At 42.6% G+C, this 23308-nt stretch overlaps 1 protein-coding gene and 1 pseudogene across 8 annotated transcripts in view; both read left to right on the forward strand.

Moving 5' to 3' along the window:
- LOC121573778 (protocadherin alpha-C2) overlaps positions 1–15083 on the forward strand; it is a 77261-nt gene extending 62178 nt beyond the window's left edge. For all 8 annotated transcript variants that reach the window (XM_041886034.2, XM_041886035.2, XM_041886036.2 and 5 more), the window contains exons 3-4: positions 4348–4433; positions 12130–15083. In XM_041886034.2, the coding sequence (XP_041741968.1) occupies positions 4348–4433; positions 12130–12437 (394 nt within the window). In that variant the 3' untranslated portion in view covers positions 12438–15083. The remainder of the gene's footprint in view (positions 1–4347; positions 4434–12129) is intronic.
- A 3196-nt stretch (positions 15084–18279) lies between these two features.
- On the forward strand, positions 18280–23174 carry LOC121574200 (annotated as a pseudogene).
- The last annotated feature ends 134 nt before the right edge of the window (positions 23175–23308 follow it).

Here is a 23308-nt window from a genome sequence, read left to right on the forward strand (position 1 = left end):
ATGAGTTTTAATGACTCCGACCTAAGTGTATGTAAACTTCGGACTTCAACTGTACATGTTATATTAATAACAGCACTGCTATACAAATGGATGAATATTCTCCTCCAGGGGCAATGCTTCTCCCCTGCATACAATTGAGCCAACCAAGAATTACACAATCATCTGCTAAGAGTGCATGTCCTCCTTTTGTGTAGTATCTCAATGGAGTCTGATTTTCCAGTTTGGTTTTAATGCATTTGAGTAGGATATTTTGAGATATTGGATTGTTGATTTATCTCGTATGCAGAGAGATTGTGTATCATATCATGGTGACATAGACTTTCATGAATAATTAATATCCACCATCTTGGCATTGCTGCAGCAGAGTTTAAAATGGCACCTCCCTATCCCTCTTACTGCACACAGCCAATCCACAACCCTCGCCTCCATATTCTCCACCCACACACATCCTCCAGACACCCCATTCTGACACACCCCCACCCACACCCCTCAGCTCATATCCCTCACCAAACAAACTCTCACCCAACATCACCCAATGGGAAACCCACTATAAATGGCCCACATCTCTCTCTGAGTGATGTGTATTGCAGCAGAGAGCAGGATGGCATTTAGTTCATAAAGCAGAGGGATTCTAGTAGACACTGTGTGCTGCATTGCAGAGGTTACAGTCAGGGCTAGCTGCTCCTCTGCAAGCCTACATGTCTTACATTCATTATGCATGTTTAGGGAGAAGGGTGCGTGTTTGTGTGTCTGTGTTTTTATGTTTATGACCTTTTTCCGTATGTGTGGTTGCCAAGACAAATAATGCAGTCCTGAATGTGACTCATACATGCTCTCAGGTTTGTGTGTGTATTAGATGTGGTAGTGATTATGAATGTTGAAGTAGCATGGTTAGTTGTAACAAACAGTGGATAAGGATTGATGTACAGTACATTCGGAAAGTATTTCATTCTCCTGCCTCTATGTAACTACCACCTCCTCTCCCTATGTTTATCTCTTACCTCTTTCTTTCAATCCCATCACACCTGCTCTCTCCATCTGTCTCATTCTCTCCCTTTCCTTCCTGTCCTTCTCTCCTCCTCCTCCTCTGCATGTTTATGAGATGTTTCTTCTGTCGCTCTGCCTCTCAGTCAACACATCTGATGGGAGATGAAGTGATACAAAACAGACCATAATAACCCAAGGCAAGCCAGAGTGTCAACTTACACAGACCAGAGACACATCAGTGTGCACAGATATTTGCACACACCTTAACAGACACACAGGCACACACACACACACAAGTTCTCAGATACACATCAAACAACGATTAGACTGGCACACTGGAAACATCCACCAAATGAAATGCTGCCGGGTTTACCTAAAAAAGACTGATTAAAAACATGGTGTCAACCTTGGAGGGATAATAAGAGCATTGGAGGAGGAAGTGTGTATGTGAGTGGGAGTCTGATTTGAATAGTTATTTTGATATTGAAAGTGTATCGTCTGTTTCCGTTTCCCTTCTGATCTGTGGAGAGTATTTTTAACAGATGTCTGGACTATGGGAGTCACTTCCTGATGTCTGGACTATGGGAGTCACTTCCTGATGTCTGGACTATGGGAGTCACTTCCTGATGTCTGGACTATGGGAGTCACTTCCTGATGTCTGGACTATGGGAGTCATTTCCTGATGTCTGGACTATGGGAGTCACTTCCTGATGTCTGGACTATGGGAGTCACTTCCTTCACATGTATTTCAGCTCTTAAAATGTAACCCTTAAGCTACTGACTGGGGTCATTTTGACCCCAGAGGCATAATGTTTATCATAGCCCAAAGGTAGTTTATTCAATTCTTCAAAATGTTCATGACTTTGTCTAACCTAACGTAGCAGGTGTAGAAAGATGCCTGAGCTGAGTTCCCACTTCCGTGTTTCAGGGGAATTGGAAGTTAGGTTGAAAATACTGTATCCCTGAAAAACAGATGTTAGCGTTTTCTGGCCACTCCGCATAGGCTAGACTTTTTCAATCAACTTGTTCTTAACAAATCTAAATCATTGTTTAGTGTTTCTGTATCAATATGGACAAAAACTAAAAGAAAACTAGTCCTTTGGGGTCATTTTGACCCTAGCCATAAACACCTAATTTCCCCCTATAGTAATTTGATAAATAGGATCTTTATTTTAATCTCGGTTTCTCTGGAGACATAATATGAAGTTGTACGCATCATCAGAGGGTGGAGGGGGACCTGTATCAGTCATTTTGACCAGATTGACAGATCACCTGCAGAGATCTACTGTAGCTAGCTCCCCATTTACTTGCCTAAGATTGTACTTTTCAATACCACATCGTATAACTGTGTAGAAAACCTAAATTATTCTCTGAAAATGGTTTATTCTACTGAAAATGTGATATAAATACCAGAATTCAAAACATATCCTCCAATATTTTATATATTCTATATTTATCACGGGTGATAGTTACAAAACTAATCACTGTATCCTATATCAACATGTGGGTTGGGCCTCTCTATCTGTGAGGCGAGAGCAACATGCTCTCTTGTTTATTTATAAAGCACTTCTTTTAAAACGACCTCCATATATATCATAATTAATTTCCACCAGATATACTAATTTTAAAACCAGATCACAGATGTGGATTACATTAGAGACTCCTGTGGTCTCCACAGAGTTGGGTAGGACTGCCTTCAGTTCCTTTGCACCTTATTTATGGAACAAACTGCAGATCCAACTTAAGTTAGACACTCTGGTGTCCCTTGCCCATTTAAAAAATGTTATGGAGGATCAATATGATGTTGTCTGTGATTGTTTCTGTTGTATTGTGTTTTTGTTTTGTATGTTTTAAATGTTCTTGTCTGTATGTCTAAAACTGTACATGTCAACATGTTTACACAGGGCACAGCCGTAAAAGAGATCCAGGTCTCAGTCTGTTTTTCCCTGTTAAAATAAAGATGAAAAAACTTGTTATGATCTGGGTGCTATATAATTAGGTTTGAAGTGACTTAGAATATGTGGGCATGCTTTTTGAAGCATCCTGCCATAGCCCCTACCACTCCCATTGTTTCACTAACAGCGATGCTTATGCTGGCTGTGGGATAAGTACATAAATAATATTTGTTTGTCAATGTCTCAAAGGATTACTTTTTGAAGTGAATTGAATCCCTTTTTGTCAATAAAATGAAATATATTTAAATGGAAGTCGTTTTTACCACATAAATATGACAAAATTAATATTTATTAAAACATTCTGAAAACTAAATGATGCTAGAATCAAATGATGGTAAATTAGCTTTTTAGTACTAATGTGGATTGTACTTTAAAACTGCACATTATATAAAGGAAAAATTCATATTTTTGTTTAACAGAATATGCAAATTAACGATAATTTTGCTAAAATAAGTCTGTTTTGGTCTTTATTTATTTTTTATAACATTAATCACATGTCTAATGATGTTTTGAAAAGACAGTTGAAATTTTGCTATGATTGTAGTTTCTTCTTGGGGTCAAAATGACCCCAGTTGGTAATCGATGTATGTAAAATATGTTGGTAGCTTGAGGGTTAAATGCAACAAAAAAAAAATTCATAGCCTTTAGGTGATGCATACTCAGAGAATGGTGGTCATGATATAAATTGTGACCTGGACTCCAATTATGACATCACCCGGAAAAATATTTGAATACAAACTTAACTGGCAGCTATTTGTGATGTCATTAATTGGAATATTCAGTCCTGAATTATGACATCATGCGGGAAAACTATGACAAAGGACTAAGTTGGTAACCTATTGTGATGTCATTAATCAGAATGTTCAGGCCTGAGTTATGACATCAGGTGGGAAAACTGACCAAGGACTGAGTTGGTAGCCTATTGTGATGCCATCAATCAGAATGTTTGAGGTATTGCATCTATAAACTATGTCACCATGTACTATCCTGTATACTGTGCTATGATACATCATGCTCTTATTTGAATCGCAAAGTAAACTGGTTGAATATGTGTGGTGAAAAGATATTGCTGACATGACCCGTGTAGCTCAGTTGGTAGAGCATGGCGTTTGCAACGCCAGGGTTGTGGGTTCGTTTCCCACGGGGGACCAGAAAAAAAATGTATGCACTCACTAACTGTAAGTCGCTCTGGATAAGAGCGTCTGCTAAATGACTAAAATGTAAATGTAAATGTAATTCTAAACAACCTGGTAGGCCAGTACACACATCTGGCTGCGTTTCATATGCTATTATCAAAGCTGTACTTTACTTTCAGCTCATTAATGTGCACATATTATGTTGATACGACAGGGGATAATATGTATGTATCTAATGAGCATATGTGAATGTGTGTTTTGTGTTCCAGCTCGGTCCATATGGAGGAGTCGTCAGTGATGCAGGGAGCCCAGGGGATGCTGGTCCAGAACTGGCCCACAGTGTCCAGTGCTGCAGGTGAGATGGCTGGGCTGGGCTGGGTTGGGCTGTTTTGGGCTGGGTGGGTGGGGGTCAAAAGTACACAGTGTTTCTCTGCTGCCAGCTCCTGTAATGGAAGCACTCTGCAGACATAGTGATGTGAAATGACAGCAGATAAATAGGAATAAGGAAGTCCGATGGGAAACACAGGTGACCTTTTGGAATCCCTGCCAGATGAATGCTAAGCATTAGCGCTGAGACTTCAGAAGGAGCATGCTGGAAAGACTAGAGGAAGGCCAATGACAGACAGCGACACAGTCTGCCAAAATAAAAGAGCCAATGAGAAGCTGTCACAAGACAAGCAAATGTGGGCTTATATCTGTCTGTTGGTCAGGTAGGGGAAATTGGGACAGACTTTGATAGGTGAAGTGAAGTGTGATACTGCACCATGCCCGACTTAATGGTTGTGATGGGGTGCTGTTGGGAGTGGTACATTTGAAACCATTTACCACTGACAAAATAAGTGAAAAAGGGTAATAATTGCATCTAGCAAGGCATTCATTTGTCCATATACAGTTGAGGTCGGAAGTTTACATACACCTTAGCCAAATACATTTAAACTCAGTTTTTCACAATTCCTGACATTTAATCCTAGTAAAAATTCCCTGTCTTAGGTCAGTTAGGATCATCACTTTATTTTAAGAATGTGAAATGTCAGAATAATAGTAGAGAGAATGATTTATTTAAGCTTTTATTTCTTTCATCACATTCCCAGTGGGTCAGAAGTTTACATACACTCAGTTAGTATTTGGTAGCATTGCCTTTAAATTGTTTAACTTGGGTCAAACGTTTCGGGTAGCCTTCCACAAGCTTCCACACAATAAGTAGGGTGAATTTTGGCCCATTCCTCCTGACAGAGCTGGTGTAACTGAATCAGGTTTGTAGGCCTCCTTGCTCGCACACACTCTTTCAGTTCTGCCCACAAATTTTCTATAGGATTGAGGTCAGGGCTTTGTGATGGCCACTCCAATACCTTGACTTTGTTGTCCTTAAGCCATTTTGCCACAACTTTGGAAGTATGCTTGGGGGTCATTGTCCATTTGGAAGACCCATTTGCGACCAAGCTTTAACTTCCTGACTGATGTCTTGAGATGTTGCTTCAATATATCCACATCATTTTCCTTCCTCATGATGCCATCTATTTTGTGAAGCGTACCAGTCCCTCCTGCAGCAAAGCACCCCCATAGCATGATGCTGCCACCCCCGTGCTTCACGTTTGGGATGGTGTTCTTCGGCTTGCAAGCGTTCCCCTTTTTCCTCCAAACATAATGATGGTCATTATGGCCAAACAGTTCTATTTTTGTTTCATCAGACCAGAGGACATTTCTCCAAAAAGTATGATCTTTGTCCCCATGTGCAGTTGCAAACCGTAGTCTGGTTTTTTTTGGTGGTTTTGGAGCAGTGGCTTCTTCCTTGCTGAGCGGCCTTTCAGGTTATGTCGATATAGGACTCGTTTTACTGTGGATATAGATACTTGTTTCCTCCAGCATCTTCACAAGGTCCTTTGCTGTTGTTCTGGGATTGATTTGCACTTTTCGCACCAAAGTACGTTCATCTATAGGAGACAGAACGCGTCTCCTTCCTGAGCGGTATGACGGCTGCGTGGTCCCATGGTGTTTATACTTGCGTACTGTTGTTTGTACAGATGAAAGTGGTACCTTCAGGCGTTTGGAAATTGCTCCCAAGGATGAACCAGACTTGTGGAGGTCTACCATTTTATTTCTGAGGTCTTGGCTGATTTCTTTTGATTTTCCCATGATGTCAAGCAAAGAGGCACTGAGTTTGAAGGTAGGCCTTGAAATACATCTACAGGTACACCTCCAATTGACTAAAATTATGTCAATTAGCCTATCAGAAGCTTCTAAAGCCATGACATCATTTTCTGGAATTTTCCAAGCTGTTTATAGGCACAGTCAACTTAGTGTATGTAAACCTCTGACCCACTGGAATTGTGATACAGTGAATTATAAGTGAAATAATCTGTCTGTAAACAATTGTTGGAAAAATTACTTGTGTATGCACAAAGTAGATGTCCTAACCGACTTGCCATAACTATAGTTTGTTACCAAGAAATTTGTGGAGTGGTTGAAAAACGAGTTTTAATGACTCCAACCTAAGTGTATGTAAACTTCCGACTTCAACTGTACACAGTATCTTAGATAAAACGGAGCGAAAACAATCGCCTTTGAAGACTATTTCAGGAATCTGACTGGTAGTGAGGAGAGGGAGAGGGAAAACTAGACAGCGAGTGAGAGAGACAGAGAGGGTTGACTTGATCACATTTGACTGGTAAGCTCCTGTGGTTGTGTTCTGAGGGGTTGTCAGAATGCCTGGGCAGTGGTTTGGTGTTCCTGTCAGCTGCCTGCCTCCTATCTAATGTCTGCCAGCCCAGGCTGAGGACTCATCGATTTACTGTCCAGTGACAGGAGTTAGAGCACAGGTATAGGGCCCTAAGGTGGGTGATTGAGGTATCATCACTGTGACGGACTGAAGTGTATGTGTGTGTGTGTGTGTGTGTGTGTGTGTGTGTGTGTGTGTGTGTGTGTGTGTGTGTGTGTGTGTGTGTGTGTGTGTGTGTGTGCAAATGCTGAAATTGAGTTGGGAGAGGGAGAGAGTGTATCAAGGTATTATTTTTTTTCTTCCTGACTCCAATTTCTTTGAGCTTATGGAAAACTTCCACTATGTGGTCTTGCAGAAAATCCAATACTCTGTGGAGGTAGAGGACATGCAGAGTGTACTGCAGGCTACTAGTGCTGCAGCCTAGTATGCTGCAGGGTGAGACAGTTTTCATAATAGGGTAAGTAAGCAAAGCCTTATGGCTTATACAGTATATATATGATGTCATATAGCAGGATTGGCTTTGTTTCCAAATGTTGTATCAAGTAGGGTTGGAAGTGTAAAGGAAAGAATGCACATTATGCATTGTAGAAATATTGCACCTCAAATAGAGAGTATACTTCCTCAATGTGATTAATTTGAGTTACCAGCAGAGAGAGGGGAAGAGGTCAGACCAGACACAGAGCTAGATAGAGAGGGTGTTGAATAAGGCATGGCAAGACAGCCATCTCTTTTAGAGTGCTAGTGGAATTCTGAGTAATTTGGGAGAGGACAAAAGAGAGACACAGATGAGAAGGATGGTAAAGGAAAGAGAGGTATGGTGGTTTAGGATTGTCAGGGCCCTGCAGTACTGTTGTTGCTAGGGAACGCTATGTGACTTGTTTCTAGGCAACGCTGTCTAACTGAGATATTGCTGCAGCAGCACCAGCCTCCATCAACAGGGAGTGGGTGAAAGCAGTTTCCACAACAACCATTCAAAACCTGAATGGAAGACTCGTATTCAGAAACCTTAATCTAACGCATGATCTTTAAATTGGGTTGCGTGTTTGTGTAGGCCAGAAAGAAGAAGAATGGGTTGAGGAGTAACCCAGATTAGACCAGGAATAATGGACTTGAAAGTAGGACACTGGGTGCTGAAATGAGGCTAGAACCACCCCAGACAGCTGGGTACCATGGTAACCTCCTTACCGAGAGCTATAGTAACCTGCATACCAGCAGCCACAGCATGTTCATTTTAATATGATGGTCAGGGTAGAGCAGAGCTCCAAATAAGCCTTCATATTACTGGAGAAACAAAGGCACTGTGTATGCAGAGCATGTCACGCCTGCTCCTCCATAGCTCCCGCCGAGAATTAGACTTACAAAAGACTTAACATTCTGCAAATTGATACAACTCTCTCATGTAGACACGCAGAAGAGATGAAGAGAGATAGGGGGAGATAAAAACAGAGAGAGAAGAGGAAGTACAGGTATAGAACTGTTTTATGGGTTTCTTTCAATAGGTGCACATTAGATAAACACATTAGATTATTATATCGACACACACTTCACTTTCACACATGTGGACCTCTGCAAACCAATGGCAAGTTCAACTGACCTGCTTTGAGAAATAATCAATGCACTCAAAATGTTGTTGATCAGTATAGGCTACCCTCCATTAACACAAGCACAGTGGGCTTGAGGGAGGTTATGTACTTTAGGTGTGGTAATAGTGTTGTATTGTAATAACTGTGTCTTGAACAGATCAGCTTCCCCACACTAACCAGGAACAGAGGTTTAATGTAGTTTCTACTGTAAAGAAAAGGTTATGGCTGCATGCCACAATTATCTGAGCTTTTCAGTCATACTGGCTCCATCAAGCCCTAGAGAACCTAATGTACTTAAGAGGGAGTCAGAGTGGGTCTATGTGTTTGTTTCATTGTATTTGCTTTACTTTATTTCTGAGAGCTCTTGTATTGTTTGCTACAGTCATTGCAGGCATGCACACACACACACACACACACACACACACACATAGAATAGTAGGCTATATTTGAATACACCGTCCCTGTGGGACCATGCATTAATTCAATTAGGCACTCCAGCCATTTCATAATTAACCTACAAATGAAAAACAAAAATAATCTCTTTGCAGGGCCTTAGTTTAATCTCAATAAAACACAGGCAGAAAGTAGGTCAGAGCCCAGAGAAGCTGGTGTGTGCCTGAGAGCACTGTGTCTGTCGAGCCCAGAGAAGCTGGTGTGGGCCTGAGAGCACTGTGTCTGCAGAGCCCAGAGAAGCTGGTGTGGGCCTGAGAGCAATGTGTCTGCCGAGCCCAGAGAAGTTGGTGTGGGCCTGAGAGCACTGTGTCTGTCGAGCCCAGAGAAGCTGGTGTGGGCCTGAGAGCACTGTGTCTGCAGAGCCCAGAGAAGCTGGTGTGGGCCTGAGAGCAATGTGTCTGCCGAGCCCAGAGAAGCTGGTGTGGGCCTGAGAGCCTGTGTCTGTCGAGGCCAGAGAAACTGGTGTGGGCCTGAGAGCACTGTGTCTGTCGAGCCCAGAGAAGCTGGTGTGGGCCTGAGAGAACTGTGTCTGTCGAGCTCAGAGAAGCTGGTGTGGGCCTGAGAGCACTGTGTCTGTCGAGCCCAGAGAAGCTGGTGTGGGCCTGAGAGCACTGTGTCTGTCGAGCCCAGATAAGCTGGTGTGGGCCTGAGAGCACTGTGTCTGTCGAGCCCAGAGAAGCTGGTGTGGGCCTGAGAGCACTGTTTCTGTCGAGCCCAGAGAAGCTGGTGTGGGCCTGAGAGCACTGTGTCTGCCGAGCCCAGAGAAGCTGGTGTGGGCCTGAGAGAACTGGGTCTGTCGAGCCCAGAGAAGCTGGTGTGGGCCTGAGAGAACTGTGTCTGTCGAGCCCAGAGAAGCTGGTGTGGACCTGAGAGAACTGGGTCTGTCGAGCCCAGAGAAGCTGGTGTGGACCTGAGAGAACTGGGTCTGTCGAGCCCAGAGAAGCTGGTGTGGGCCTGAGAACACTGTGTCAAATCAAATCAAATCAAATTGTATTTGACACATGCGCCGAATACAACAGATGTAGACATTACCGTGAAATGCTTACTTACAGCCCTTAACCAACAATGCATTTATGTTTTTATAAAAAAGTAAATAAAACAACAACAACAAAAAAGTGTTGAGAAAAAAAGAGCAGAAGTTAAATAAAATAACAGTAGGGAGGCTATATACAGGGGGGTACCGGTGCAGAGTCAATGTGCGGGGGCCCCGGCTAGTTGAGGTAGTTGAGGTAATATGTACATGTGGGTAGAGTTAAAGTGACTATGCATAAATCATTAACAGAGTAGCAGCAGCGTTAAAAGATGGGGTGGGGGTGGGGGGGCAGTGCAAATAGTCCGGGTAGCCATGATTAGCTGTTCAGGAGTCTTATGGCTTGGGGGTAGAAGCTGTTGAGAAGCCTTTTAGACCTAGACTTGGTGCTCTGGTACCACTTGCCGTGCGGTAGCAGAGAGAACAGTCTATGACTAGGGTGGCTGGAGTCTTTGACAATTTTGAGGGCCTTCCTCTGACACCGCCTGGTATAGAGGTCCTGGATGGCAGGAAGCTTGGCCCCAGTGATGTACTGGGCCGTACGCACTACCCTCTGTAGTGCCTTGTGGTCGGAGGCCGAGCAGTTGCCATACCAGGCGGTGATGCAACCAGTCAGGATGCTCTCGATGGTGCAGCTCTGCCAAGCCCAGAGAAGCTGGTGTGGTGTGGGCCTGAGAGCACTGTGCCTGCCGTGCCCAGAGAAGCTGGTGTGGGCCTGAGAGCACTGTGCCTGCCGAGCCCAGAGAAGCTAGTGTGGGCCTGAGAGCACTGTGTCTGCCGAGCCCAGAGAAGCTGGTGTGGGCCTGAGAGCACTGTGTCTGCCGAGCCCAGAGAAGCTGGTGTGGGCCTGAGAGCACTGTGTCTGCCGAGCCCAGAGAATATCACTCTTTGTTTCCCTTGCTAATGCCCTCTCATTTCCCCTCTTTCTTTTTCTGCATCGTTCTTCTCCTCAATCGCTGTCTCCCTTCGTATGCCTCTCTGTCTCTTGCCTGCTGGTTATAATTACATTTATTTCATATCTTCCATTATACTGCATGCTATATGAAGGAGAACTGGGTCTCACATTCTCTTAGTACTTCAGTTCAGCCTCTCAAGGCTTTCTTGGTCTTTCTCTTTCATTGTCTCTTCTGCTCGCCCTGATTCTCTCTTTCTGTCACATTCATGCTTGCATATTGTATGAGATATCTCTCTCTCTCTCCACTGCTGTGTCGAGCCCTTGTGAGAGTGGGATTAGGTTAGTGCTGGGTTTTCACAGTTCCTGTCATCCTTATGTGCTAATTCACATCACATCACAGTGTTAAACATCCCAGTCCCGCTCTGCCATTAAAGGTCAGGTCTTTCTAGTCTACCCTTGTGTTCTAAGCAGCATCACTGGCTGATATCCTCCCTGCAATACCGTTCCCCCTCTTCAGTTTATCAGTGTGCCTCTGGCTCTAATTAATTATTTTGCTTATGTATTCAGTGGTGGAAAAAGTATCCAATTGTCATACTTGAGTAAAAGTAAAGATACCTTACTAGAAAAGGACTCAATTAAAAGTGAAAGTCACCCAGTAAAATACTACTTGAGTATAAATCTAAAAGTATTTGGTTTGAAATATACTTAAGTATCAAAAGTAAATGTAATTGCTAAAATATACTTAAGTATCAAAAGTCGAAGTATGAATACATTCAAATTCCTTATATTAAGCAAACCAGATGGCCCAATTTTCTTATTTTTTAAATTTACAGATAGACAGGGACTATCTCCAACACTCAGACATAATTTACAAATGAAGCATTTGTGTTTAGTGAGTCCGCCAGATCAGAGGCAGTAGGGATGACCAGGGATGTTCTCTTGATAAGTGTGTGAAATTGACCATTATCCTGTCCTGCTAAGCATATCAAAATGTAACAGGTGTCAGGGAAAATGCATGGAGTAAAAAGTACAATATTTCTTTAGAAATGTAGTGAAGTAAAAGTTATCAAAAATAGAAATAGTAAAGTAAAGTACACATGCCCGAAAAATCACTTAAGTAGTACTTTAAAGTATTTTTACTTACGTACTTTACACCACTGGCTGTATTACAGGTGGTAAAACTTTACCTCAGCCAGAAATAGGAGACTGAATAAGGCTCAATTTATGTGTGGTAGAATGTGCTGGTATGTTCAGAATCTCACTGTGGTGTTGAATAATAATGATGATGATGATGATGAAGATGGTGATGGTGATGATAATGAATAAGACATAGCTCTTCTCTCTCACTCTGTTTCTTCTCTTTCTCTCTTGTAGATGGTGAGGGGGGTGAGCTGTCCCCTCCGGTTGGAGCTGGCATCGACAGTAACAGCTGGCACTTCCGTTACGGGCCTGGCCCGGGCTACGGCCCCCCTCAGGTCCTGAAGCCTGGAGAGATTCCCCCTGAAGCCTTCATCATCCCCGGCTCCCCCGCCATCATCTCAATCCGCCAGGGCCCGGGAGGAGAGGACGACAAGAGCGATTTCATTTCCTTCAGCAAGAAGGAGGAAGCCAAGAAGAAGAAAAAGAAGAAGAAGGAGAAGAAAGACAAGAAAGAAAAGGGGAAGGAGGATGCGGACGAGTAGAGAAGGAAGGGGAGATATGAAAACAGAGCTACCAACTAAAGTCCAAATAACAGCTGCAAGACAAAAAGCCAAATGTATATTTTAGAAGCAGGAGAGCCTCCCTGTCTTGTGTTTGCATAGTTAAGTCTGCCCAGCCAAGTCCCCATTAGCAGAGGCCTATCTCTATAAAACATGTAAGCAGCCAAAAGTAGCCTCTGCCATGTTGGCCCTCTGAGGCTTCCATACCTCTGGCTATGAAACAGGCTTTTTAAATAGATTTAATAGGCTCTCATTAGACAGACATTTGCTGAAAGACAAAAATCTATTTGATTAGAATAACCTTTCTATAAAGATGATTATGCAATCAACTACCGATGCCCAGACTTTTCATATATAAAATGCCATATGTGAGAGAAACCTCACATACCCTATTAATGGTGGTGCTACAGTCCTGCCAGCCCGCCTCCCCAACTTGGCTTGAAATGGTACGCTCCTCCCTGGCCCTTCTGGCCCCTTGTTGGCATCTCTGTCTTTACTCCGCCGCCTGTCTCCTCTGCTCTCCTGATTGGAGGGGGAGAGGAGGAGTTCGATCTGACAAAGAGTGACACAGAGGCTCTCATCTACAGTAAGATGGAAGCCTTGTGGGAAAGAAAGAGTCGGTTTTTTTTCTACAAAAAATTGTAAAACATAAAGTGGCGCAAACAAGACACCTGACGTGTATATGTACAGTGAGCTGTGTGAGATTGGAATGGGTTGAGATTAGTGCTGGCCAGGATTGAAGGCTGGATTAGGCTGCCCGTGTTCTGGATTAGGCTGCCCATGGGGTGTTTCATGCCTGGCTCTGTTGGCACTGTTGGCAGCACAGGGCAGGGGCTAAAGACCTGGCCCCGCCTTCTCACCTAGAACACAAAATAGGTCAGTGTGGCCTTGGACCCACAGTCTGTGCAGCACACAACCACTATAACACACACACACACATTAGACAGTCAGGGCGGACATACACACACCTCTCTTGATAGTGTACAGCTCTAACCCAGCCAAAAGACTGAGGCCTATTACAGTGGGCTCTTTTCTATGGAGTGTAATATATGACAGGAACTTTGCTTGTTGTTTCATTTCTGTTCAAGCCTGATCCCCCCCGCTTCTGTCAGTGAATGTTCAATAGTCAATGTTCAATAGTTCTTAAAGCCCCGCCCCCTTACCTCGCCCGCTTTGGTGCTTGTAGGATTCGCTCGCACGCCTCCTCTGTTGTCCCTCGACTCCTCCGTCCTCCGATCACCATGTTCAGGAGGCCTCTCTCAAAGACACTCTTAACTTCTGATAACTTGTTCCTCTGTAAACACAGCAACATAATTATCCTGTATAACACACACACACAAATAAACACACACACACATATTTTTGGTTAGCTTTAACCGAGCCTTGGTACTGAAATATCAAGGTTCCTAGCACTGTTTTGGGGACAAGTTGCCGTCTCTTCCACCAGTTATACACAGGGTAGTGGGGGAAACATAAGGAGCATAGCAGAAATATGGACTGGCTTCCTTCTGTCCAGATGGAGAGAAAAAGAGGGATGGAAGGAAGTAGAAGGAAGGACAGACAAGTGGATTTGTAGTGATGGGCTCTCCAGTCCACAGACATTCCCCAGAGAGCTTTGTTGCTGTGTTAAACTCTTTGCTCATATTGTGATGAAAAGGAAGCATCAGCAGCATTGAGTCTTCTCCAGAATAGAGCATCTCCAGGATGAACTCAGTGTGTGTGGGGGCTAATTCCACAACATCTCCTACTCACCTCTCTGTTTCCTCTTCGTGGCTGATATCTGACCTATCAGAGGGGACAGAGGGGGGATGCTAGCGCTGCTATTGGACTGAATCCCCCCATATTATACACATGCTCCCCCTTCAGGTGTGAATCAGTGCTGTCAGATCACTAAGTGGCTGTTTGCATGTTAAACGCAGTGGAAAGAGGTACTATATATAGATCTATATAGATAGATATGTTTTTCATTTCCTTCAACCATTTATCACAAACTCAGAGATATGAATATTGTCTCTACTGAAATATGTATACATACTCACTCTGGAAAACACACATGAACACACATACACATATACTATATATTCCTAGACAAACATACAGGAATCACTTTTTTTATCCTGTTGAAGTTCAATTAAAATAACCTTCTAGATATAAGTAATGCTGTAGTTATGCTATGAAATGTTATTTTTTGTTTATGCCCTTATGATTTTGGAGGATTACAAAATCAGTCCTTTACCTTGTGTTAAGCTATTAACTGATGATCAAAGAAACACTGTAACGTAATACTGAATCATTTATTCACCTTCGATATATATCCCGAACCCCCTTTATAATCTTTTTTTATAATGTTGAGAAAGAAAACCTTATAAACAAAATTGTCCAAAAAAAGATGCAAAACTTGATGTACTCTCTGCTTGTGTGTAGTGAATGTTTCCTCAGTCATCTGGTGCCTGGATGGCACTAAGCAGTCGACTGTGACAGTGCAGATCTGTTAATAACCTTTTTGCACACCTGCTCATCAGTGTAATGGTGATATAGTGATTTTTCTTTTTTCTTATTTGATGGATCTGGTATTGTGTTTTGTTTATAAATCACAAATAAAATGTTATTTCTTAAATATTGGAAAAAGTTGTCTGTGGCCTTGATTTCAACTAACTGCTAAGAATAAGGGACCCAGCAGCCTAGTTAGTTGGGTTTGGGGCACACAGTTGGACAGCAGACGGAGTATCGTGATCAAAACAGTGGTTTTATTTAGTGTTGTAGGCCTACTGCAAAATTGATAATTACATATATTTACACATTTTGCATACAATTGACAAAAAAGATCCAAAGTACTGTAGCAACCTAACGGCTACAAGAGAAAAACGCTCAAAAACTGCAGAAAGACCCACACAAACACCCCTGAGTCTAATACCTGAGAGCTAAACCAACGAGAAGGGTCTGCCTGTGACCCGCGTCCAGAGAAACTCCAGGGAAGAACAGCCCAGGGAAACCAAGCCCCCTCTTGCTTCTCTTTCTATTGGATCCAGCTACTTTCTCATTCTACGGGTCGACTAGCATTGTAGCAAAGCCTAACCCTAACCCTTTTCCTAACCTTAACCTCATTCCCCTAACCTGCTATGTTAATTATCCTAACCTGCTACGTTAATTATCCTAACCTGCTACGTTAGATCTCCTAACCTGCTATTAGTGCTATGGGCAATTCTGACCAGGCCTGCAGATGAGATAGAGAGAGAGACCCAGACCCAACGAGGACTCTCATATGGGTTAGATAACTCATCTCATTGAGTTTGTCACTGGAGGGAGAGACAGCTCTGCTCTATGATAAATGATATATCTGTGGCTGACAGGGCTCTCCCAGTCAGAGCAAGAAGCACTTAATTCATTTCCATGTCCGGCTCATTTAATTTATTTAGGCAAATGGATAAACTATGTCTCGGCTTACTCTTCTCTGATTAAATCGACCCATAAACCATCACAGAAAGCCTCTGGCAAGATTCCCCCTCACCATCATGATATAAATGGCCCTTGTGTGTGTGTGTTGTGGAAGTATGGCAGAAGTATTCCTGATTATTCCAGAGGAGTGATAGAGTTTATTCAGAAGGCCTTGTGCTGCCAGTCCCAGTGCTCTGCTGATGGCACTCTGAAGCAGTGTTACGTTCTCCTCTGTTGCCACCCTCTGCTCTGTAGACCTGTACTGCAGTCTGACTGGAGCTGGCAAGACTTCAAGGGCCCAGATACTCAGAGAGAGGATTCACACCCTCCCCTACACGTCCTTTGCGTGATACAGGGGATAGTTTCCATGGATACAGAGGAATGACATGGCACCGGGGCACCGGGGTTGTCTCCTTTGATTCTAAGTATCGACATTGAGAATGAGTAAGTGTTAGAATGTGATTGACAGAGAGAGACATGGAATACAGACAGATACAATGTAATAAGCATCAGGAGGACGATCTGTCCTGTAGTGTCATCAGGGCATCAGGGCAATGGTAATCTGGTCAATAAAAACACACTAAGAAGAAGAGAACAATAGACTGTGGCAGTAGAAGGTCAGAAAGTTAAGAAGATGACATTTCATAATAAGGGGGCTTGATTGAAAGAGACAGCCTGACTGTTGGCCGGGGTAAAAGGTGTACCAGGGCCTGAATGAGCTGAAGCAGTGAAGCTATTTTTGCCTCTTCCCCCTGGGCTTGCCTGGCTGAGTACCCAGCCATGCCGTCTGGGAGTCTGGGAGTAAAATCATTCACAGGCTGCTTCACTCATACAGGCTGCTTCACTCTCAGAGGCTAAACTAGGACAATCACTCACATGGGCAGCACCAAGCATAGGTCCCACATGTGGGGATTGCAATACATTTACAGTATCTACAACGTCAGTATGTTGTGCAGTGTTTTGGGATTTAGCTATACCCTTACTGTTAGAGTTTGATCTACCTTGAGCAAACATCACTACACTCACAAATTTGGACTTCAGTTAGGAGCAAGGCAATGCTCAGGCAGGACAGCCATATGGTCCAATTCACGCACCTATCAATATAATGCCTTGTCATCCCTACTGCCTCTAATCTGGTGGACTCACTAAACACAAATGCTGCATTTGTAAATCATGTCTGAGTGTTGGAGTGTGCCCCTGGCTGTTCGTAAATTTTAAAAAACAAGACAATCGTGACATCTGCTTTGCTTAATATATGTAATTTGATAGCATTTACTTTTACTTTGTACTTTTATTCAAGTATGACAGTTGAGTACTTTTTCCTCCCACGGTACTTAAGTACATTTAAAACCAGATAATTTTAGACTTTTACTCAAGTTGTATTTTACTGGGTGACTTTCTCTTTTACTTGAGTCATTTTCTATTAAAGAATCTTTACTTTTAATCAAGTATGACAATCGAGTACTTTTTCCACCACTCCTGATATTGACCTCTCTCAACCCCACTGAATCAATCCCCAGGGCAAATTAATATAATCCAAGAGGACAACCTCACTGTAAGGCAATTTATAATGCACCACCACACATCAGCAGCAGTTTGTCCTTGAACAAACACAACCAAGATACCTAAAGTGTCCTGTTTTAAGGGACAAGAGCATCCTTTAAAACAGGTCACTCTAGAAAGCATCCTTTAAAACAGGCTCCTCTAGATATCTTGGGTGTGTTGTTTAAGACTGATGGAGGAGTAAAGCCTTCCAGTGGCACCAGCTGCTATGCCAAGGCTAAGGAGGAAGATGGCGTTCAGTCAAATTCACTGCGCTATGCTTTTATCTGTCAAACAATCTATTCATATGGGGAGAGGCCAAAGACATCAGCGCTGAAGTCAGAGACTGGTTAGGTGTCAGAGTATTTTTGAAACATTCCATCATCGACTTGTTGGGATTTTCATTTTGCAGTCAATTAGCTGAAATGTGGCAGAGCGTGTGTGTTCGCTAACAAGTTGAAATTAGATGATATGCAACCTCATGTATCATGCAATTGGGAGTGTTTACTATCAGTGCTGCTGATTCTCTCTGTGTGTGTGTGTGTGTGTGTGTGTGTGTGTGTGCGTGCACGTGTGCGAGAGAAAAAGAGAGAGGTGTTTATTTTGTTGTCCATGTCTTACCATATATGCACCAACCCATGTTACCCCATCAATTCAACAGCATTTTTCCACTTAACATAAACACGCCATAACTATAACTCTAATCAAAGCATACCTCTTCTCACTGCCGAGACTACCTTTGGAGTGACGAAAACAAATGCTCCCAGAATGAAGCGTCAGACGGAACTTTTTTCATGCCGCGGTCAACAGCGCCACGCTGCACTCCAAGCAGGAATATCTTGCCTGAATGACTTGTGAGAAGGTAAAGCTTTGTTTTATACGGCTTTATGGCTGTATATCGGCACATGCAAACGTAGTTATTTAAAAGAGCATTTATTAACAGTAATTGTTCGTATCGTCTAATTTTGTTCAGCGGATGTAGTCGAATTAGTAGCTAGCTTCCAAACAGCAGATAAAGTGTTGTCCATAGTATGTTGACAACTTGAAACGCACATCTTCTAATCTAGGCCAATACAACAACATGAAAATAAACAAAGAATGTTGTTGTTAGCCCAGTACTTCAGCTGTTCTGCTGATTGATTATATGATGATTGGGATTTACTTTCTTTGGTGATGACTGACTAGCATAGGCCTAACTTTTTGTCATCATGAACGTCACAAGAAAACAATCCATGTTAAAATCACACAAAACTAGAGATATCGATTGCCCCAACCCCCACTGTGACCCCTCTATCGATATATTCCAGAATAGGCCTAGGCCGACATGAAATATGGCTTTTGCATGAAACACGGAAACACGACCATCTCGAATTATGAAGGTTTATTTGACAAACGATATAGCAGCCCGCCCTAGACTACTGGTATTATGTACTGGCCTGGGTGATCATGCACACAACACTCTTAGAAAAAAGGCTTCAAAAAGGGTTATTTAGCTGTCCCCATAGGATAACTCTTTTTGGTTCCAGGTAGAACCCTTTTGGGTTCCATGTGGAACCCTTTCCACACAGGGTTCTACATGGAACCCAAAAGGGTTCTACCTGGAATCAAAAAGGGTTCTACGTGGAATCAAAATGTTTCTAGATTGCACCTTTTTTTCTAAGAGTGTAGGTGCATGCATCTTTTAACATTGCACTGTGTGCAAAACAAAGTATGTTGTGCTATTCCAATACACAACCATAAGTCTCTGCACTGTCTTGCATGTTTGGTCATTCTGTATAATGGTTTCTGTTCTAGTAAGACAACAGTTATACAGACCTTTGCTCCTTGTGTGGCCACAGTTTCAGAGGACATGATAAAAGCTATACAGGTAGGAAACCCTCATTCCAGTCTGTTATTGCATTCACCAAAATATGCATAAAGTGATGGGTTACTCACAGTAATGATTTGTTTGTATCACAAGGCCACACAACATCTGATATGGAGATTGATTCGTGCTTTCTTTATTGTGTCAACTTACCCTTGGAGCTCAACCAAAAACAGAATTTGGATTCAGCTATTACAGGAATTGTTACTCTTCAAAATAATAGTGTTATGACCATCAAGATTTACGCTTTAAACTAGTATTGTGAATAGCGGTGCCCTGAAAGGCCCTGACTGGGTTTGTCAATGGGGAATTGCCTGCACTTCAGCTCTGAATTTAAGTGTATGTAAACTTCCGACTTCAACTGTACCACAAACGTCCGAGGTGCCTTATTGCTATTATAAACTGGTTACCAATGTAATTAGAAAAGTAAACAATTATTTTTTCTTCATACCGTGGTATATTTAAGCAATAAGCCACGAAGAGGTGTGGTATATAGCCAATATACCACAGCTAAGGGCTGTTGTTTAACTGGTTACCAAGTTAATTAGAGCAGTAAAAATAAATGTTTTGTCATACCCGTGGTATACGATCTGATATAACACGGCTGTCAGCCAATCAGCATTCAGGGCTCGAACCACCCAGTTTATAATTGTTGATATATAACTGTTTTCTGCCAATCAGCATCCAGTACCCAAACTACCATACATTTTCCGTTTTTATGTAAACTTTATTTTAACAGGGAAATCCCATTGAGACCAATACCTCTTTTGCAAGGGAGCCCTGCATGTACACAAAGTATACAAAATGTACTAATGTTGTAAAGGAATTGGGTTGCTCTTTAAAAAAAACTTGCTTTCATGTCGTACTTATAGCTAATGTTGTTATGTTTTTGTTAATGCTTTCTATGTAGCTATGTTTTTTTCTTTAGCAATATGTTGAACATTTCACTGCTCCCTATGTTGCTTGGGTCAACCCTTCCTTTCTTTCCCCTTTATACGGTAGTCACCGCTGTCCATGGTGCTGAAATCGTTATTGCTCTACTGCACTGAGAGTGGAGTCTTATACAAGATACGGCTAGGGCAGACTAATCTACGACATTGGTACTCCAAATGGTTACTCCCGTTTCTTACATTTAAACGTCAGATTGTAAAACCCCCTCAAAGTGAATTAAATATGGCCTCTCTATTGGTATTATTTCACGACGACTATTCAGTTGTATTCACCCTGTATAGTCCGAGATTGTAGGTAGGCCCTACACTAATCGCTCCTGTGTTATTTCCTTTAGCCTCATGGCGTCACTCCTCACCAACTCTATGATATTGAGCCTTTAAACACTCCCATTTCGTTTTTAGCTATATGAGCAGGATGTATCCACTCGGCCATTGCCTGCATTGCGGAGCATAACGTGCTGTACTGGTGTCTGTACGATTCATCGTCGATATTGTGCTTATTGACATATTTGTATTTATTTTTCTGCCATTGCCATTGGATTAAGTGAAGATGTCGATATTTACTACATCGTGCAGATCTAAATGGCATATGTAGTGTACTGTGATTTTGCTTGCTATAATTCAGGCCTCTGTTGCGGACATTCGATATTCTGTTCCCGAGGAGACAAAGAAAAAACATGTAATCGGGAGCTTGAGTAGTGACCTTCGTTTGGATGTTAGGTGACTGAGGGTTCGGAAAGCCCGAGTTGATTTCCAGGGAGAGAAACTGTACTGTGGAGTAGACTTGGACTCCGGAGATCTCATTGTTCTCGAGAGAATCGACAGGGAGATGTTTTGTGGAACCACCTCACCCTGTCTCTTGCATTTTGAGTTCATCTTGGAGAACCCTTTGGAACTGCATAATATCGTGGTGGAAATACAGGACATTAATGATAACCCTCCCATTTCCCCAAAGGTTTTAATCAAATTGGAAATAAGCGAGACCGCTCCAACAGGTAGTCGATTTCAAATAGCCTCGGCTCGAGACTTAGATGTAAGAGTGAATTCAGTTCAAAATTATGTTCTTGGTCATAATGAGTACTTTGTGTTGAAATCAAAAGGCAGTAAAGAAAGGTATGTGGAACTTGTTTTGAAAAATAACCTAGACCGAGAGAAAGAAGGGGAGCATTCTCTAACACTGTCGGCAATTGATGGGGGTAAACCTCAGCGGTCATTCAGGTTGTCGTGAAATATGTTAATGATAACGCCCCTGTTTTCACACAAACTCTTTATAAAGTTACCGTGATTGAAAATTAATATCCAGGCACATACGTAGTCAAGGTTAGCGCAACTGATAAAGATGAGGGTGCAAATGGTCAAATAGCGTATTACATTAATCATGTGTCTGAAAACAGCAAGGGTTTATTCCACATTGACCAAAACAATGGGGAGATTGCAGTAATAGGCGAGCTTGACCACGAAAAGGCCTCGTCTTATGAAGTGGAGATTCAGGCAGAGGATGGCGGGGGTCAGGCCGGAAACTGCAAAGTCCTTGTAGAAATATCTGACAGAAATGACAATGCACCTACAATAACTGTAAAATCAGTAACCAATCCGATTCCAGAGAACGATCCAGCAGGCACTGAAATTGCTGTTATTAATGTTAAGGATCAGGACCATGGAGACAACAGCAGACTGAAGTGCTTCATTGCGGAAAACCTACCTTTTAAACTCCAATCCTCAATTAAAAACTAAAAAAAAAAAAAAAGCAGCGCCCTCCTGGATCGGGAGCAAATAACTGAATAGAATGTCACCGTAATAGCAACCGATGAAGGAACGCCGTCCTTGTCTTCAAGTGTTATGTTGAGTTTCCACATTTCTGATATATAAATGACAACCCACCTGTGTTTGAAGAATAATCCTACAGCGCCTATGTGACTGAAAATAACAAGCGTGCCTCCTCTATGTGTTCTATTACTGCCAGAGACCCAGACTGGAGACAAAACGGTACAGTGGTATATTCTCTATTTCCCAGTGAGGTCAACGGGGTTCAGGTGTCATCATTTGTGTCCATCAATGGAGACACGGGGGTGATCCATGCTGTGAGAGCATTTGATTATGAGCAGTTTAGGAGCTTCAAAGTCCTCGTTTTAGCCAGAGACAATGGTTCTCCTCCACTCAGCAGTAACGTGACTGTGAGTGTCTTCAAATGATAACTCTCCCCAGATATTATACCCTGCTCCAGCAGGGAACTCCTTGATGACTGAGATGGTCCCCAAAGCTGCTCTGGCGGGGTCCCTGGTTTCCAAGGTGATAGCTGTGGATGCTGACTCTGGACAGAACGCGTGGCTTTCATATCAGATCATGAAATCGATTGATCCGGGACTTTTCACTATTTGTCTCCACAGCGGAGAAATCAGGGCACAGCGGGACATTTCTGAATCCTGAATCAGTGAATGATAACGGACACCACTCTCTCTCTCTACAACCTGTGATGTATAGTTACTCATAACAGACAACTTGGCTGAAGTTCCAGAACTGAAAGACATGGTTTATGAGGATAGTTCCAAACGAACTTCCTATTTGATCACTGCACTGGTCTCTGTTTCCACATTTTCCTGACTTTCATTATTCTAATCGTGGCCGTGAGGTTCTGTCGTAGGAGAAAGCCTAGAATGTTGTTTGATGGAGCAGTCACCATTCCCAGTGCGTATTTCCCTCCCAACTATGCAGAGGTGGACGGATACGGAAAACTACACAGTTCTTACAATTATGAGGCATACCAACGGGCTCACGCACCAGTGACTTCAAATTTGTCAGATCTTACAATGACAGCACGTTGCCTGCTGGTCTTACACTGCAGAGGAACTCAAATAAGTTATTAGAAGGGAGTATCATCACTCTCAACACTGCAGGAGAGGCGCACGAGGTAATATTTTACTAATTTGATACAGGCCTATCACTTGTTGTGTTTTTGGTTTTGGTTTAGATTATGTCTTGTTGTTAGGCTAAATGTGGAATTTCTCCACGCATTGTTTGGCATGAGTCGTGGTGTTTCAAAGTTCCTGTTTTTACTCTGTGTA

This window comes from Coregonus clupeaformis, unplaced genomic scaffold, assembly GCF_020615455.1.
Source record: "Coregonus clupeaformis isolate EN_2021a unplaced genomic scaffold, ASM2061545v1 scaf0144, whole genome shotgun sequence".
Taxonomy (NCBI): domain Eukaryota; kingdom Metazoa; phylum Chordata; class Actinopteri; order Salmoniformes; family Salmonidae; genus Coregonus; species Coregonus clupeaformis.